This window comes from Vulpes vulpes, chromosome 10, assembly GCF_048418805.1.
Source record: "Vulpes vulpes isolate BD-2025 chromosome 10, VulVul3, whole genome shotgun sequence".
NCBI lineage: Eukaryota > Metazoa > Chordata > Mammalia > Carnivora > Canidae > Vulpes > Vulpes vulpes.
Window position 1 is genome coordinate 1,836,475 of NC_132789.1, and position 17,179 is coordinate 1,853,653.

At 56.2% G+C, this 17,179-nt stretch overlaps 1 protein-coding gene across 50 annotated transcripts in view; it reads left to right on the forward strand.

Annotated features, from left to right (window-relative positions):
• Positions 1 to 17,179, forward strand: part of RIMBP2 (RIMS binding protein 2) — a 221,612-nt gene that overhangs the window by 168,563 nt on the left and 35,870 nt on the right. For all 50 annotated transcript variants that reach the window (XM_072722620.1, XM_026017062.2, XM_072722625.1 and 47 more), the window contains 5 exons: positions 3,653 to 3,854; positions 7,650 to 7,795; positions 8,400 to 8,476; positions 12,400 to 12,509; positions 14,837 to 15,649. In XM_072722620.1, coding sequence (XP_072578721.1) covers positions 3,653 to 3,854; positions 7,650 to 7,795; positions 8,400 to 8,476; positions 12,400 to 12,509; positions 14,837 to 15,649 — 1,348 coding nt within the window. The remainder of the gene's footprint in view (positions 1 to 3,652; positions 3,855 to 7,649; positions 7,796 to 8,399; positions 8,477 to 12,399; positions 12,510 to 14,836; positions 15,650 to 17,179) is intronic.

A 17,179-nucleotide genomic window follows, 5' to 3' on the forward strand; every position in this document is an offset into this window, starting at 1 on the left:
CAGGTGCCTGAAGCCGGCAGACTCCAAGGCTGGGCCTCCTGCTGCCGCACAGCCAAGCAGTGGGGGAGGAGAGGTCAGTTAGGCGTAGCCCGCACGACCCGTCCTTCTCTCTGGTTAGCAGCTGGAGTGGGAGAGGCCTGGCCACCCCCCTCCAACTCTGCTCCAGGTTACGGTGAGAGCGAGGCTCAACCAAACCACCCCATGTGTATGGATGCGGAGTAAGCAAATGCTCTGACAGGTGAGCAGAAAACAGGACATCTGTGTTTATTCTGTAGCTCGGCCACATCCTGTCACCAGCTCCCGTGGAAGGCGCACTGGAGGGAAGCACGTCAGCCCAACGGAGTCTGGCCCGGGTGGCCTCGGCCACCAGAAATCCTCTGTTCAGAAATCACCCAGATCGGTGTCCGGACACAGGAGCACTTGGGGCTTCTCTTCTAGTCCTGCACCTTGTCTACTCATGGGTGGGATGGCACTACGATGTTTGAGCCAACTGACATCCTGAATACCTTTCATGTCACCAACACATGCCCAGTTCTCCCACCCTTTGTGTTTAGGTAAAAGCTGATAACTTCATCAGAGTGGGGTTTTTCCTCCTGCTATTGGCCACACTAATGAGTGAGGTTGAGGCACCAAATAGACACAGGCGGCAGAGGTCTTGGGGGCACCTGCGTTCCTAACGTCTGCATTGCCCACCCCTGGGATGGGATTCTTGGTGGTGCCAGCGATTGCCCTGGAGTGTGAGTCCAGCTCCAGGGATATCAGCTCTTCACCCAGAAAGACTAGAAATGATCCACCTGAGGTCCCTGAGCCCCAGACCCTGTGGGGGATCATCCTATATGTCCAGGGCTCAATGGGCACAGCTGGAAGCCATCCAGACCAGCCCGGCCCGGTGCCAGCTGGGCACAGAGCCACCAAGTGGTTGCACTGCCTCCAGACAGGCCTTGACAGCCCGGGCTATTGTGTATGGGCCTCTGATACACTTCAGCATTTAAAGTTTGAGGGATTTTTACATTAAAATAAAGACTCAGCTCCTTTTGGAAGAGTAGAAGTCTTGCCCACAGTGGCCCTGGACAAATGCTGAGAAGATGCCCCCTGGACCGAGCATACTGTCCCATTCACTCTGTTCCCCCTACATCCTCTGACTTGTCTGTGCTCCCTGTCTCCACCGGCCTCCATGGATGTCCAGAGACACTGATGGTCTGAAGCCTGCTCCACGTCTACCTGCTTCCTGGACTCCCTCACCAGCACATCACCAGCCACTCCTGAGAGGTCCACGTCCTATGCCAGGTGCAGGGGAAAGGCATGTCCCAGTCCCCGTTGGTGAAGGGGACCACTGAACAAAGAAACATGCCCTGGTTGGAGAGGGTCGCCGAGGACAGTTCTCAGGGAGCTCGGGCACCAGGCTGCCCAGCATGGGTGCCAAGGCCACTGCGTCTGTAGGCTCATATGATAGGTGCTGCAGGCAAGTGCCTGCATGTGACCGGGCGCCACCACCCCAAGCATGCCTGAGTCCTGTGGGGCCTGGCCAGGAGCGCACGTCGTCCCCTCCACCTTCTCCCAGAGCACCACGACTGAGGCCCCAGTGGCTGGCCACCTGTGCCAGTTGTGCCTAGGATGCCAGCTTCCAGCGGCGTCCGTGAGGCCCTTGGCTGCACTCCGCCTGTAACACCACTCATGCACCACGGAGACTTTCCCCGCACAGGCAGGCCACCTATAGCATAAGCTCATGTTTTTGTTAAATCTGTTCACTTTTTAAAACTTTTCATCTTAAAAAAAAAAAAACTTTTCATCTTGAAGTACTTTAAGACTCACAAGGAGTTCCATAAGGAGCTGCAGTTCTTCCCATGGCGCCGGGGCAGCATCTCCCTGGTGGGGCGTCCTGATGCTGTCCCGCGTCCCTGCCCATGCCTAGGAGTGCAGACTTCACTCCTCCGCCTCGGTGGAGGCAGCTGTCACAGACAAGCTCATTCAGCTTTTTAAAAGAAGAATCCTGCTGATTTTTTTTTTAATGAATTGAAGAAATTAACTATAGGCTTGGGATTTGTTAGGTTTATTTTTAGAAATCCCTGATCTCAGACATAAATAGCACTTCATTCTATACCAAGGAGCTGGAAAACTTAATGCTGGGGGGAAGGGGAAGGAAGAGAGGAAGCTGAAGAAAAGGAGGAGGAAGTAGAGGAAGAGAAGGGGGATGGGGAGGAAGAGTGGGGGGAGGAGGAAGAGGAGGATGGAGAAGGGGAGGAAGGAGGAGGGAGAGGAGGATGGGAAGAAAGAGGAGGATGAAGAGGAGGAGGAGGGAGAGAAAGAGGAGGAGGAGGAGTATGGGGAGAAGGACAGGGAGGATGGGGATGGGGAGGAGGGGGAAGAGGGTGGGAAGAAGGAGGAGGAGGAAGGTGAGAGGAAGGAGGGGAGGAGGAGGAAGAGAAGGGGAGGAGGATAAGGAGAAGGAAAGGAGAAGCGTGTCTCCTGCCGGCGCTCCGCATGCAGGGTGAGGCTGCTCCCGGCCATCCCTGCATTCCCGCACGCAACCCAACATCTGTTGCACGCAGACCTGGTGCATTCCCAGTGCTGGGGATGTAGCAGGAGAGAAGCAGACAAAAATTACTGCCCTTGTGGAGCTGACATTTTAGTGGGGGAACCAGGCAACACGTGGAATTAATAATACAGTGGAGGGGATTTTCCGTTTATCACAGAATAAGGAATGGAAGTGAGACAGGACCCCACGCCGGCAGGATAAGCCAGTGCTCAGATCTGCAGTTCCCTCTTCTCACTGATTCAGCAAACGCTTACTGAGCACCTGCTCTGGGCCTGATTCTGTGAAAGACACGGAGGATGTATTGGGGAGAGAAGCAGAAAGAGCAAAGGCTCAGAGCTTCCCCCCCAGTCGTGGAGACAGAGGAGACGGGACCAGGGAGCTCATGTACCATGGGCAGCGGTAGCACCAGACAGTGCCCCCCCCACATCCCTCGTTGGCCTGGGCACCCAGCTGCATACGGTGTAGGATACTCTGGTTGCTCAGACGCCAGGATAGGAAGTGTGGTCCGCAGGCGTCCGGGGAGTGGGAGTGGGTGTCAAGCCGCCCAACCTGAGAGCCGGCAGGGCAGGGGCCAACAGAGGCAGGAAGGAGCTGCCCCGGGCTGCCCCTCCCCTGACATGTGTCCGAGGGAGAACCCCCCCCCTCCCAGGGCTCCCAGGGCATCTCTGGATGCCTGCAGATGGCAGCTATGTTGCTAACCACCACCAGCAGAAAGAAATTCCTTTGATAGTGAAAGCAGAGTTCCTTGGGGTTCTGCAGTCTAGGGGCATGCACCCCCATGAGAAAAATGCATCAGCAGATTGGCAACCAAGCTGCCCCCAAGTCTGGGCTGTGTCACTGCCTCACGCTCCACATTTCCAATGGCTGTGGTGAGGTGAGCCAACCACAAGTGCCCAGGCTGCACACACAGCCCGGGATGATCCACGGTTGGCTGGGATCCGAGTGTTTGTAGGGTTTCTCGGCACGTGTGGTTTCCCACGTCTGTCCTGTGCAGGTAGCAGGCCGCTTCCCACCATGCATGCATGTGCACGTGCAGCACATAGCCATGTGCACACACATGCAGGCACACCCCTCACCGCACACCCCTGACCACGTGTCCGTGCCTCTGCCATGCAGAGCAAGGTACGGGAGCTGGAAGAGAAATGCCGGACGCAGAGTGAGCAGTTCAGCTTGCTGTCCCAGGACCTGGAGAAGCTCCGGCAGCACGCCGGCAAGATCGATCTGTTGGGCGGCAGCGCCGGGGCCTCCTTGGACGTGCTGGCGTCCGGCAAGCCTTTCTCCCAGTTCATGAACGGACTTGCCCCCTCCATTGGCAAAGGTGAGTGCCTGCTCCTGCCCTGTGTCTCGTGGTGGAGAAGTGGTGGCCGGCGACCCCGCACATGAGCACACACAGTGCGTCTACCTGACCCGCCCGTGTGGGACACCCAGCATCGTGGGGCTCCAGGTGACGGCAGGCCAGCAGCAGCCTCTGAGCACACTTGGGGTGCCAGCCCCTGTTCTAAGCCCTCGATGGGTATCAACACATGCTGTTGGCACGGCCGCGTGTGGCAGGTGCTGCCCTGGTCCCGCTCTACAGAGGGGAAGACCGGGCCCTTGTGTGGGTCACACAGCCACTGGCAGCGAGCTGGGGCGCTCCGGCACCAGGTCCAACAGGTGCACGGCGAGGCTGTGGCTGCCTCCCGGCCTTCGTGCCTTCATGCGGTGGGGGGAGTGTGTGAATTCCTGATCCCACAAAGGCCGCGATGGTCCCAGTAGTGATGTCACACTTGTACTCAGGACGCAGGGTGGGGAGCCATTTAAACTTGTGTTTCTTTATTTCGGCAGAAAGACCGCAGAGGTCTGTAGGAGAGCCTCATGCAGGGCTCCACCGAGGCGCACAGGGCTGCCATGGTGCATCAGGGAGCATCCCTCGCTGGAGGGCAGCCCACAGGGGCACCCCGGTTATGAGAATGCCCACTTGTTTAAAAGGTGTTTTTAATTTAGGGAGATGAATGTCAGAATCCCCTTTTGGAATTCCATAAAAGAGAGAATTTCCAGATTTCTCCCAGTTGTCAAAATATACGATGGGGTTTTTTTTGATGCTTTATAATACTACAACAAAGTGAAGCTGCTTGTGTCTCGAAAAAGAAGCAAGGTGCCCGCCTCCTTGTGTGTCTACTGTCCTGCTAGCTGTTAGCCGTCATGCCACAGCAGGGCGGAGGGGAGGCGGGTCGCACGTCCCCCCATGGCGTCCCGGGGGCATGGTGCACCCAGGCCCCATATGGAGCATCCTCTCGGTGGCTGGACACACACAGGAAGCAAGGGAGTCAGGCAGATGTGCGAGGACATGGGGACAAGGTCGGGAGTGACCCTTCAGGCAGCCGAAAGAGCCCGCCTCCAGGACGTGCGGTTTGGGCTGTGTTGTCCACAGGATAAGAAGGGCAGGGCAGCCTCAGGTCTTACCAAACATTCTTGGGTTGGCCATATAAGGCTGGCTGATGCATGCTCTGCGAGACCCCAGCATATTTGGTGACTCCCAGGACTTAGAGTCATTCGTGCTTAGAGCTGCTGTGGTGACCTGGGGTGGGGACACAGGTAGAGGCCATGGGCAGAGCAGGGTGCCTGCATGCAGTGAAAACTGCAGCCCCAGGTGTACAGAGTTTCTGTCCAGGGAAGCCATGAGAGATGTGGTGCCCAGGGTGTAAGGGGGCTGGTCATGTGGCATCCCTGGCTGGCACACATCAGAGCCACAGACTGCCGGGGAAGGCAGGTGCTGGGCACAGACCTCATGGCCCTGTGGTCCGGTCACGGTGAAGCACCCTACCCGGGCCGCCGCCTGCTGGCCCTCGGCCACACCCCACATGGCAAGCGCGCCCTTCTCACCGTGGCATCTTGGAGCTGCTGTGTGAGCTCCTCTGTGCATCGTGTGAATGTGAGTCCAGGGGGAGTGGCTCGGCATGGAGACCGCCCCGGAAAACGGGGTCTGGTTCGTGACGGTGGGCGCCGGCGCTCAGTGGAAGCAAAGCTAACAGGTGCACGGCAGTATCAAGCTGATTGCCGGGACCCTGGTGGATGAGTAGCCATCTGAAGAGCCACTGTCCTGATGAATACAGTCCATGTCATGATCGGTGACCTGGCCCCACGAGGGGCCCCCGATGGAGGGTCCATGCACAATTGGCTTCACCGTCATCTTGTGGGCATCGCTCTTCCAGCCGTGGGAGGAAAGCTGAAGCCCCGCGACCCCCCGAGGGGCCATCCTCACAAGGACATTCTCTGCCTGCAGAGGGCAGAGGCCCTCGCTGGGGGGCACGGGGATGCCCAGGGGGACTCAGCTGCTGGGCCCTGATCTCTTCTCCGGGTCTGACAGGAGCTGGGAGCGCCGAAACGAGGCAGAGAAGGGCCGTGGGCAGATGTGTGCCCATCGTCTTCTGCATCCTCCTGCCTGAGGCTGGCCTGGCCCCGGAGGTGGGGGAGACATAACAGGTTGACTGGGAGCCGCTGAGGGACCTGCGGTCTGCACAGTGACAGGAGGGCAGCCTTCCAGTCAGTTCCAGGGAGAAATGGCACGTGGACAAAGGTCTCCAGATGTGCAGGGAGGCAGCATGCCACCAACCCGGGCTGCCCCACGCCGCCTGTGAGCCGCTGTCGGTGGAGTGGCCCATCCTGCCCAGAAGACACATATCTTGAGGCATTTGAATTTCGCAAGACTGTAGCACCCACACGGCGCGGTGGAGAGCACGGTGGTGCCGCCTCGCTCAGTCCGACGGCAGGTGATACCCGCCTCCCCAGGACCGGCGGTGGAGGCCGCATGTGAGCACCAGGAGACTCCACGAGTTCATTTTGCACATGCTGGCGGGGTGCCATGCTGCTGACCGCAGCGGTGCACGGGTGAGGACAGGCAGGGTGCCTGGGTGCTACGACCCCAGCGTAGGGGACTGGCTGTGCTATCCTCACTCAGGAATGCTGGAAGGCACAGCCTCTCTCTCTGGAATGTTCCATCAAAGGGAATAGAAACAGTGAATCACACACCTGCTCAAGAAGCTCCTGCCTGAAAGGGGGACTGGTCACGTCCACCCACAGGGCACTGGCCAGGCCAGCATGCCTCGGGGATCGCACCCCCTCACTCCCCAGGGTGAGGAGGGGCACTGAGTGCCAGTGCCAGCCCTTCATAGCTGGTGCGCTGAGGCCTCGGGGCTCCCACACATCGCTCTGTGCCTGCTGCATGCCTAGCATGGCCCTGTGCAGTGGGGACAGATGGGGACAGCCCAGCAATGCCCTGCTCTCTGGGATCTGACGCCCCAGCTGGCCCGTGTCTGTTCTGGCACTGGGTCTGTTTTGGGGCGCTCTTGCGCCATCCCTGTGATCAGGCCAAACCCCGGGGCCCCTGGTGGGGAGAGTGGTGGCAGCCTCTGTTGGGACTGTCCCCACCTTACGCTGAGTCACATGGGATTTTCCGGCGGGGACTCAGTAGTCACATCTTCAGGGAGGTGATGCCGTGGAGTGACCACTACAGAGGCTGGATGGAGAGGTTGGGGGGGGGGATCGCCACTCCTGTGTTTCCTGCAGAAACCCTAAAACTGCCTGGCCCTTGGGCCACTTTGTGTGTTTGATATGACCCTTTCAGTCACAAGTGGCAGCAAAGTCAACCTAGACTGGGGAGCAGATGACAAGCCAGTAGGTCCCACCCTAGGTGTAGCCGGGCTTGGGCGCTCCAACCACATATCCCAGAGGTGGTTCCTTCCCACCTGGCGGTTCCTTTTCTGTGAGCGCCACACTGGGAGCAACTTTCCTCCTCCCGGTGGCCATGCGGCTGCAGTGTCACCAAGCCTCACAGCCTCCCTCCCCCGTGGTAGCCAGGGAAAGGGAGAGGTGGTTCCTCCATGACTTCCTTCAATTCCCTGTGATGGGACCTTCCCCCTGCATTTGACACCATCCTTACAGCCAGGAGTAGACTCCACTGAGGATGTCCAGCGGGGGTCAGGTCAGGCTGGCTGGTGGGGATTGAGGGCAGACCCCAAAACGAGAGCCTGAGGCTGATGGCAATGAGGGGGACAGGAAGGCTGGGGGGTCAAAGGAATCCAAGCTTGCTAGTTCGTTCGCGCCCTTGTTCAAACCATCTCCTTGTCGTTGCCAGGTCAGGAGAGCACCGTGGGCAGCCACACCGTGATCGGGGACTACCTCCGTCCCCTCCCACTCCCCAGTGACAAGCCCGAGCCTCTGTCCAACAAGCCTGCATTTCTGTTGAGACCCGCCAGCCCAAGATGCAGATTTGAATCAGACGTGAGTGCCGGCCCACGTGCATGCGTGCGTGCGGTTGGTAGGAACACGAAGGTCCTCCCTGCCTTTCTTCCTCACCCCTCCCCCTCCTCCTCCCTACTGGCTTCTTCCCTCCCTCCCACAAATTCCCAATTCCCATATCCAGTCTTCACTGACCCCCATGTCACTGTCTCCATGCAGTCTTCCCGGAATGCCTCAGGTGAGAGCCCCAGCCACCCTCTGATATGCAAGCGCAGGGGGCCATGTCTGTCTCCCTCCTGGAGCTGAGCCCCTGTGAACAGGGGACACGGGTCACTGTCCATCTTTGTGCCTTCACCGATGCACGGCAGGGCCTGGCACACTCATGGGTTCTCCCAGCAAGTCCCACGCCCTATGTCCATCAACTCCTGGTGTGGGGAGTGGTTCTTTATGAACGTGCTTCTGTGTGACCAGGGGACCCACCCCCAGGGAGCCGCTTGGTCTCTGGGCTGGTGCCCGAGGTAGAGGTTTCCATCTAGCAGTGTCTCACGGCAGCTCCACCATCTGGGACAGAAAGGAGGGACTGAAGGGGTTTCCCATGTGCTCCCAGCAGGAAGTGTAACCTAAACATCGTCTGTGTCTTTAATAGATGGATAATGAACGGAATTCCAGTACCTCCAAGCAGAGATACTCGGGGAAGGTCCACTTGTGCGTCGCCCGCTACAGGTAAGCGTGAAGCTCCTCTCTGCACCCCTGAGCGTCCGCGGGCGCGGGTGCCTGGGGGCCGATGAGGTCATGGGTCTGGGAGTGCTTCCTCACGGGCCGTCCCCAGAGGGAATCAGCTCAGCCAGAGTTGGGAGGACGAGGAGGGTCTATTGTCCATTCTGATGGAGAGAGTGTGGATAGTGGATGCTTCCCAGGATGGCCACAATGGGTCATCACAAAGAGGGTGGCTTCAAACAGCACACGCACGTCCTCTTCCGGCTCTGGAGGCAGAAAGTGCGAAATCAGGGCAGAAGTGAGGCCATGCTTGCTGGTGGCTCCCTGCGGTCTCTGCCTGTCTTCACGTGGCCTGCTGACCCGGTCTCCACATGGACACCAGTCACTGGAGGGCGCCCACCTGGCCCCAGTGCAATCCCATCTTAACGTGATCACATCTGCACAGATGTTGTTTCCAGATAAGGTCATGTTCCCGGTACCGGGGGCTGGGACTTGAGCATAGCTTTTGGGATGACAGTTTAGCCCAGAGTAGGTGGCCAGCTGAAACTGAGGGGGGACGCTGTTGTGCAGAGCTCCTGGTTACTGCCTCCCTGAGGTGCTCACGTCTGCGTGGCACCTGGGCTCCAGGGCGCCCTGGTTCCGGATCTCTGCTCATCTCCACTGGGGCCTGCGGTGTCCACGCTTGGTGACGACGAACAAGCCATTGGGTCCGCATGACTCTCAGATGGGTGCACAGTAGCTGCCTCCCTGCCACATTGCTACTTGCTTCAAACGAACGCACACCTGACACCAGCTTCTGATGTAGGAGCAGATACCAAACCAGCAGCCACGAGACAGTTCATCACCTGTTGTTCATGCTCAGCAAGGACCCAGCCTCTCGTCCTGGATACTCCGAGTCTGCGTGTGGTGGACCCTCAAACTTCCTGCAGGAGGGAGCAGCCTGAGTCTTAGCCAAGCTGCATAGCCTCCACACCCGTGTTCCCGCCAATGAGAGGCATTTGTAATAGCTGTTATACCCATTAGCAGATTATTTTCTGATTAGCAACCATTCGTTTGCCAATGAAAACCTACTTCCACTGCTCAGCTCCGATAACAGAAGCGTTTGGAGTAGCTGCCCCCCAGCCTCAGGCTTCTCATTTAGGAGGCTAGCCGAGTCCGGGGGTGGGTGCCCCTGCTCTGACCATCCAGCACACTGTCCGTGAGGGATGCTTCCCCAGTGCCGGGAGGAGCCACGGGGCCGCAGGTCAGGTCAGGGGACCTAGGGGGTGGTGCCCAGCCTGATCCACGTCAGGAGAAGTTCCTTCTGAGTGCAGAGCCAGGCTAGGCCCCAACAATAGCCAAAGCACATGACACCCCCCTTGTTCCATTCATGCTGATGCTATTGACGTTGCCCTGGTGATGCTTCTATGTCTGTTTTATTAACCACCCTGCCCAGAAAGCCCAAACCACATCAATTATGGAATAGCACAGAATACCAGACCCTGAGAGGATGTTGCAGATCTGAGTCCTCTAGAGGTCCTCGGGATCCCCGGATGGTATGGTTCTGAGGGTAAAGCCAGGAGACTGGGGGTTTCCATGGGGGCCAAACATGGGTTATTCAACCTGCTGCTGGGACGTTTCCCCAGACATAAAACAGGAACAGCCCTGCTCTTCCCTTGATGGTTGCATTGCTCCCCTCCCGTGGTTGGCCGCCCACGACTCAGCCTTCCCCCAGGACCCCCCATCCCTCTGTGCAGATAGCTCTGTGGAGATGGAACTTGCTCATGTGGGACACAAGTCACTGTCTAAAGTGTGCCGTGTTCCAGATACTTGCCACCATCACAGGCGCCTCACACTGACCCCATGCGCCCCGCCCCGTGCCCTGAAGGCTGCTGTGCTCTCTGTGTCTACAGGTGTCCTGTTGCGGATGGGCATCCCTGGGGGTCCCTGCCCTCAGCACAACGCCACCTGCATGTGCACACTGTGGCAGCCCTGGGCCTTCCCTCCTGTCTGCAAACCAGGGTGCATGGTGTGGTTTATCTGTGTGGCCTCTGCACCCCCTTCCCCTTCATACCGCTGAGGCTCCTCTTCCTGAGCCCCTAACCTGGGTCCCTTCTCCTACTGGGGTGGGCCCTCCATCTGCACATGACTGCCACCACCCCAACTAACCACCCCCCAGGCCCGTGAATTCAATGTGTGACAACATAAGACACCTCAAACTAACTCTTACCCCCCACCCCATGCCAGCCCATGGACCCAATTCAATACACGTGTCCAAGTCCACTCCTCTTGACCCACAAAGTGTTCAGCCCCTTGGCTCCTCATTTGTTATGCCCAGGCAGAGCCCAGTTTCTTCACTGCCTCTGCCAGCCTCCATCCACAGGGTGCCCCACGGGTCTCTACAAAATGCAGGTGTGATTAAGTCCCTACCTTAAAACTCCTGATAACCTCTCAGCTCTGGAGAGCAAATCCAGAGGGTCAGGGACCCTGGCAATTCTCATCCCTCATCCTGCATTCACCTCCAGCTAGGCTGGATCTAGGTCCCCAGAGGGATCCCGCCCCCTGCCCCTGGGCCTTTGCACACACCATCCCTTCTGCCAGAACTGTTCCCCCACTTCCTCCACTCACTGGGCTTTCTCGGTAAACATGCGTCTGTGTCTGCTCCTGGTGCAGACGGTCGCTGACCATTACTGACTTCAGAAAACCATCAGACTGTTGGATAACATTCCTAGGCCCTGGGATTTGGAGAGTGAGCAGCAGAGCAACATGGTGCTATGAAATCTGCATTGGACGGGGATCAGGAGGCCCTGACTCTGGCTCCATCCCCATTACTTAATGAGCTTATGACTTTGGGTGGGCGCCTCTTACCTCATCTTGTGATTAAAAATTGGGACAAGTGATACATTCTCTGCTCTCCTCACTGATGTGGGATGGAGAGCACATAAAACACATCCCTGAATGTGTTCCTGAGCTTCCCAGTCCTGTTGGCCTGTGAACCATCACAGCGTCATTATTGTATGTTTACAGTGTGTGGCTGTCATCTTTGACCACCAGGAATGCTGTTTTAATTTTCTCAGTGGGGCCTTTTCTATTATTTTAAATTAATTACAAAATCCAAATTAGAAAATTGGATTCAATTGAAAACTGATGAATTCATCCATATATTTTATTTGAAAATTGAGCATGACTGTAAAAAAATATTAATCCCGATATTTTGAGGTCTTGTGGGTGTGGGCACTTTTCATACCTTGAGGGGCAGGGGGAGACAAAATTTATAGGACATTTTAGCAGTACAGCCCCCAGATGTTAAAAATATCCATGCCTTTGAGCAAACAAATACACTTCCTAGGGATTTATCTTTAGGAAGAAAGTGTGGAAGTGTGCAAAGTTATGTTTATAGGGATATTTGATGCAACGCTCATCATATTAACCAAAGATTAGAAGCAACATCAGTGTTCAACATTAGGACGTTGGTTATGTGGAGTGTGTCAATCTGTTCAGTGATTTATTCCACATCCATTAATGAGGATGCGATAGAATATTTCATGAGATGGAGGGAGGATCATGCTCTATTGGAAATTGTAAAAAAAATAAGCAGATTACTAAAAGGTATATGTAATATGATTCTACCTCTGCTAAATAATATATATACGGAAAGATTACAGGGTGAATTATCTTCTTCATTGCTTACTAACTTGAAAACCTATAGTTATGGGAGAAGTGACAGGTGGGAACAGAAATGCCAGAAGCTTCCACATGTCATCCCACACAGAGACCCCAAACACGTTCCATATCTTCTTGTTTCACATCCCTATGAGCGAGCGAGTGAGGTGGGCATGCACACAGCTCACCGGCACTGAAGCGGGTGTGCAGGTGCCCGGCTGCAGGAGAGGGCACCGTGTCTGCCTCCATGTAGAGCATCTACTCAGGAATGTCCTTCCTTCTTCCAGTTACAACCCGTTTGATGGGCCAAATGAGAATCCCGAAGCCGAGCTGCCCCTCACGGCGGGGAAGTACCTCTACGTCTACGGGGACATGGATGAGGATGGCTTCTATGAAGGTCTGTCTGGGTGTGTGCCGTCAGGGCCCGTCTGCCTGCCTGACTAGCTTTCCCAGGACCCTGACGGCTGGGCAGGCTCCCAGATACTCCTGACCACCCAGGCCTCTACCCTGACCCCAAGTTCTCCAGTTGTCAGGCCCTCCCCTCGGGGGACCGAGAGATTTCCTGTCCCCAGCGGACCTCGGACACTCATGGAGGGTCGGCAGGGTCTGCAGGGCAGCTCTTGCACACACATCGGGCTGAGGACCTTCCTGCTCCCTGAGCACATCTCCTGCCTCTTCCATCTCACTGCCCCAGCACCCCCGGGTTCCCCCAGTTGACTTCCTCTCCTGCAGAACAGGCAGCCTTGCCTGGCTCAAGGAGATCCCACTGACCTCTGGGCTCTGTTGTTGTCTGGCCCACATCCCACTGGGTCCCTCCATGGTCACCTTCCCCAGTTTGAAGTCTGAAAATGTGAGCTCCTCCCTCCGGGATGCCTCACCTCTGTCCCCTTGTTAGCCTGAGGACAAGCAAGGGGGCAGCACTAGCAGCCTCACAAGCTTGGTCCCCATCTTGTCAGGTGCCCCATAAGAATGGAAGGGTCTTGGCCTCTTCCTGTGTTGTCACCCTTGAGCAGAAGGATGAGTTCTTGTGAAATCAACAGGCTTCTCTTTCTTGGATCACGGAGCTTTCCCAGGGCTGACAGGAGCTGTAGGCTTTCATGCTGGTGTTTGCTGGACACGAGGTCAGGTTGCTTCTGCTGACCTTGATGAACGGCAGCCCCACCCATGGGCTGGGTCACTCACCAGTAGTTGCCAGTTGGTAGTGAAATCGTGGGCAGCCCACTCAAGAAATCCTCCATGACTGGTGATGACGTGGCTTGAACTTAATTAACATAGATTCACACCACAGTCACTGGTTTTCACACCAGTGTAAGAACATGTGCCAAAGGCAGGCACCAGAAGACCCTTGTTGGAAAGCTCCAGGATATTTACACCAGGCATCATGCCCATATAAGCCTTCCAGAGGCCTGACTCGGGCTGGCTGCAGAGTTCAGGGTCCACTGTCCATGTGGCGGTGGGAACCTTCCCTTTGAGTAGAATGGAGAGAGCGAGTCCCCAGCTCCGGGCCGCCTAGGATACACGAGGCATGGGGTTGTTGGTTGGAATGAGGCCCAGTGCACGGTAAGCCTTGGTCACCACCATCAGCATCATCCCCACCCCTCCTCTTGTGAGAGCGCGCTGGACGCAAGGGTGGTCTATCTCAAGACCCACACCCTACATAGGACCAGGAACAGAGGCAGATCGCCATTTGTCCTGGGAGAATCCAGGGCTCATTAAATGTCACACGCCCTTTTCAGGGTCCATTACATGTCCCCTGAGGTGGGGGCCCCCAGCATCAGCACCCCAGCCTCCCAGGTGCAGGACCCCCAACAACACCTGCCAGGTGCCGGGGGTGGGAATGGCCCTGTCCCCCTGGTGCTGGAAGATTGTCCTGACTCTGGCATCCTTGAGGCTCCTCAAAACACTCCTCAGCTTTTCAGACCTCTGCTGCTCACAGGCTTTGAGCCCAACTGAGAAACATTTTGCAGTCTGAGCAGGGGTTCCCTCTGTGGCCGTCCGGAGCCATGAGAGCTAGTTTGATGACATATTTTGCCACTCAGCCTGCAGGTGGGCTGGCACCACATGGATAGTTTCTGTGGCACAGCAAATGGTACATGGGGACTTATTATGACACATGCAGGGCTTTTTGTAAGGGGGGAAAGGTCACCTTTTAATTCCTATTCATATGACCGCTCCAGCAAAGATAATAGTAAGATGGTTCTTTCTTTCTTTCTTTCTTTCTTTCTTTCTTTCTTTCTTTCTTTCTTTCTTTCTTTCTTTTTCTTTCTTTCTTTCTTTCCTCTTTTCTTTTCTTTTACCTCCGACCCCCTCACATCATGCAGATTTGTGGGTCTAACAGACACTTACTGGGCACCTACTGTGTGCCAGGTATCCGAGGACAGCTCAGTGTGATGAACAGAGAGAGGTTCCTGCTCTCTGGGGTGTCAACCCAGTTGGGAGGCTTGGTTATGTCTGTCCATATGCAGGTAGCTGAATGAGGTGATGTCAGGTCACATTAGGGAGGAGGCTACCCTGCAGGTTGGATTCGGGGGTAGCAGATGGCAAGTGGTGGGAGTGAGTCCTGTGGAGGGGACATTTGATCAGACTCCTGTAAACACCTGTAGAATCTGCTGTGGTCCTGTTGCTCGGCTGTACGGCCCTCCTGGGGAGCCACACAGAGGATATGGCGGGACCTCAGGGGCCCCACCATCAGATCAGGTGATCTTGCTGCCCTTGTGCCAACAGGTGAGCTCCTGGATGGGCAGAGGGGTTTGGTACCCTCCAACTTTGTGGATTTTGTCCAGGACAATGAGTCACGACTGGCAAGTACACTGGGGAGTGAACAGGACCAGAATCTCATCAATCATTCCAGCATCGGCTTGGAGGGGGAGAACATTCTGGACCTCCATGCCTCCACTCACATAGACACTGGCCTCACGGACGACGGTGCAGGGACGCTGGGTGTGAACGTCGATGAAATCGGAGAAGACATCGTGCCTTACCCTAGAAAAATCACCCTCATCAAACAACTCGCCAGAAGTGTCATTGTGGCCTGGGATCCCCCGGCTGTGCCGCCGGGCTGGGGGACAGTGAGCTGCTACAATGTGCTGGTGGACCAGGAGACGCGTGTGAGCCTCACGCTGGGGAGCAGAACCAAGGCCCTCATCGAGAAGCTCAACACAGCAGCCTGCACATACCGCATCTCTGTGCAATGCATTACCAGCAGGGGCAGCTCGGACGAGCTGCAGTGCACGCTGCTGGTGGGCAAGGATGTGGTGGTGGCCCCCTCCCACCTGCGTGTGGACAACATTACACAGATCTCCGCCCAGCTCTCCTGGCTGCCCACCAACAGCAACTATAGCCATGTCATCTTCCTCAATGAGGAGGAGCTTGATGTGGTCAAGGCTGCGAGGTACAAGTACCAGTTCTTCAACCTCAGACCCAACATGGCCTACAAGGTGAAGGTCCTGGCCAAGCCCCACCAGATGCCGTGGCAGCTGCCCCTGGAGCAGCGGGAGAAGAAGGAGGCCTTTGTGGAGTTCTCCACATTGCCTGCAGGTGAGCCCTGTCCTTCCGTGGGGCCCCCGAGGGAGGGGGGAGGGCTGGCAGGAGGGGGCGGGCGTGAAGAGCACACATAGCTACCACATTTGGCAGGATGTGCAGAGTGTGTGCATTTGCACCAGAGGGGCGGGGGAGGATGTGCGGATTTTGTTTAGGCACCGCGATTTTGAAGATATTTCTTCTCATACTGGCATCTGCAAGAAGCACCCCGCCCCCCAGAAAAGAGAGGAGGAAGTAAGGCCACATCTGGGGACAGGAAAGGACATCTCCCCCGTGGCGTCCCTCCCATCTGCGTGCTCGTTGACTGGAATGGTGAACAAAGTGCCTAGGCTCCTTCAAAACTGTTCTTTCCCTCTCATTTTAAATCACACGTGTGGATGAATTTGTATAGAAGGTGTGAGGTTCTGTTGTAGACGCTCTTCGGGGTCCCGGGCGCATCGGATGTGTCATGACAGCAGGTCTCCTGTGCGGCCTCTGCTGCGCTAGAAGTGACGCGCTCCCCTTCCTCCCCACGCACACCCTGAGAAGTCGTAAGAAAGGGATTGGGTGCATGAGCCTGCGGGGCTGCCCGTCTCAGATCCCCTGGGCCCCGAGCTGCTGGCACACCTGCACACATTCCTGTGCTGGTCTTCGCCATCCATGATGCACCTTCCAAGCCAGCCAGCTGTGCCCAGTGGGGGGAGCCTGAGCCCCTGGTGGGAGGGCAACCTTCTTGGAGCAAAGAAGGTCATTTTTGCAAGAATATTTGAGGGCAGAATCTGTTTCCCCTAGAGCCTCTCTCAGGCCTGGGTTACACATGAGATTCCTCGGAAACACCCAGCTCAGCAGTCTCTTTATTGGACTTCTCTCTGTGATTAATTAATCCAGCCCTGCTCAACCTCATTCATCAGAAGCTTTTACAAAAAATTCATTTCTTTTCCAGGATCATTTTTACCAGCTGCCTCAAGTCTTCCATCTAACGCAAGACTGGCTTTTCAATTTGTGATGGATTCACTTCTGTTTCATTGTATTTTCCCAGCATTTGCAAAGCCCACAATGAACCAGTGTCTGACCTACAAAGCAGCAATGTCATGGGCGGGTGGAGCAGATGCTACCTTAAGGAGGGAGGGATGCCTTAGTAGGAACTGATTTGTAAGAGGCCATCACATTCGTGTTCCATTGATGACTTGGTTTCCTGATCAAATACTGGGATAATGAGGACCCCTCTGTTCCCCAATGCCTAGTACAAAGTCATGTGGTAGTGCTGGGGGGCCATGAAGAAATGAGAAACACCAGGCACAGGGTGGGGTGGGGGGTGCTTGGGAGAGATGAGGAGCACACACGTTGGGACCATCAGGACAGGCTTCTAGACAAGCTCCTGGTGAAATGGAGAGCCTGGGATCCAGGAGTGAGCTCAGGGCACGTCCTAAAGGTTAGCCCCCCATCGCTGATGTCCAGTCTGTGCATACTGCCAGAGCATAGCAGCAGTCACTCCTCACAGTTCTGGGGGCTGGAAGTCTGAGACTGATTTGGGGTCTGGTGAGGACC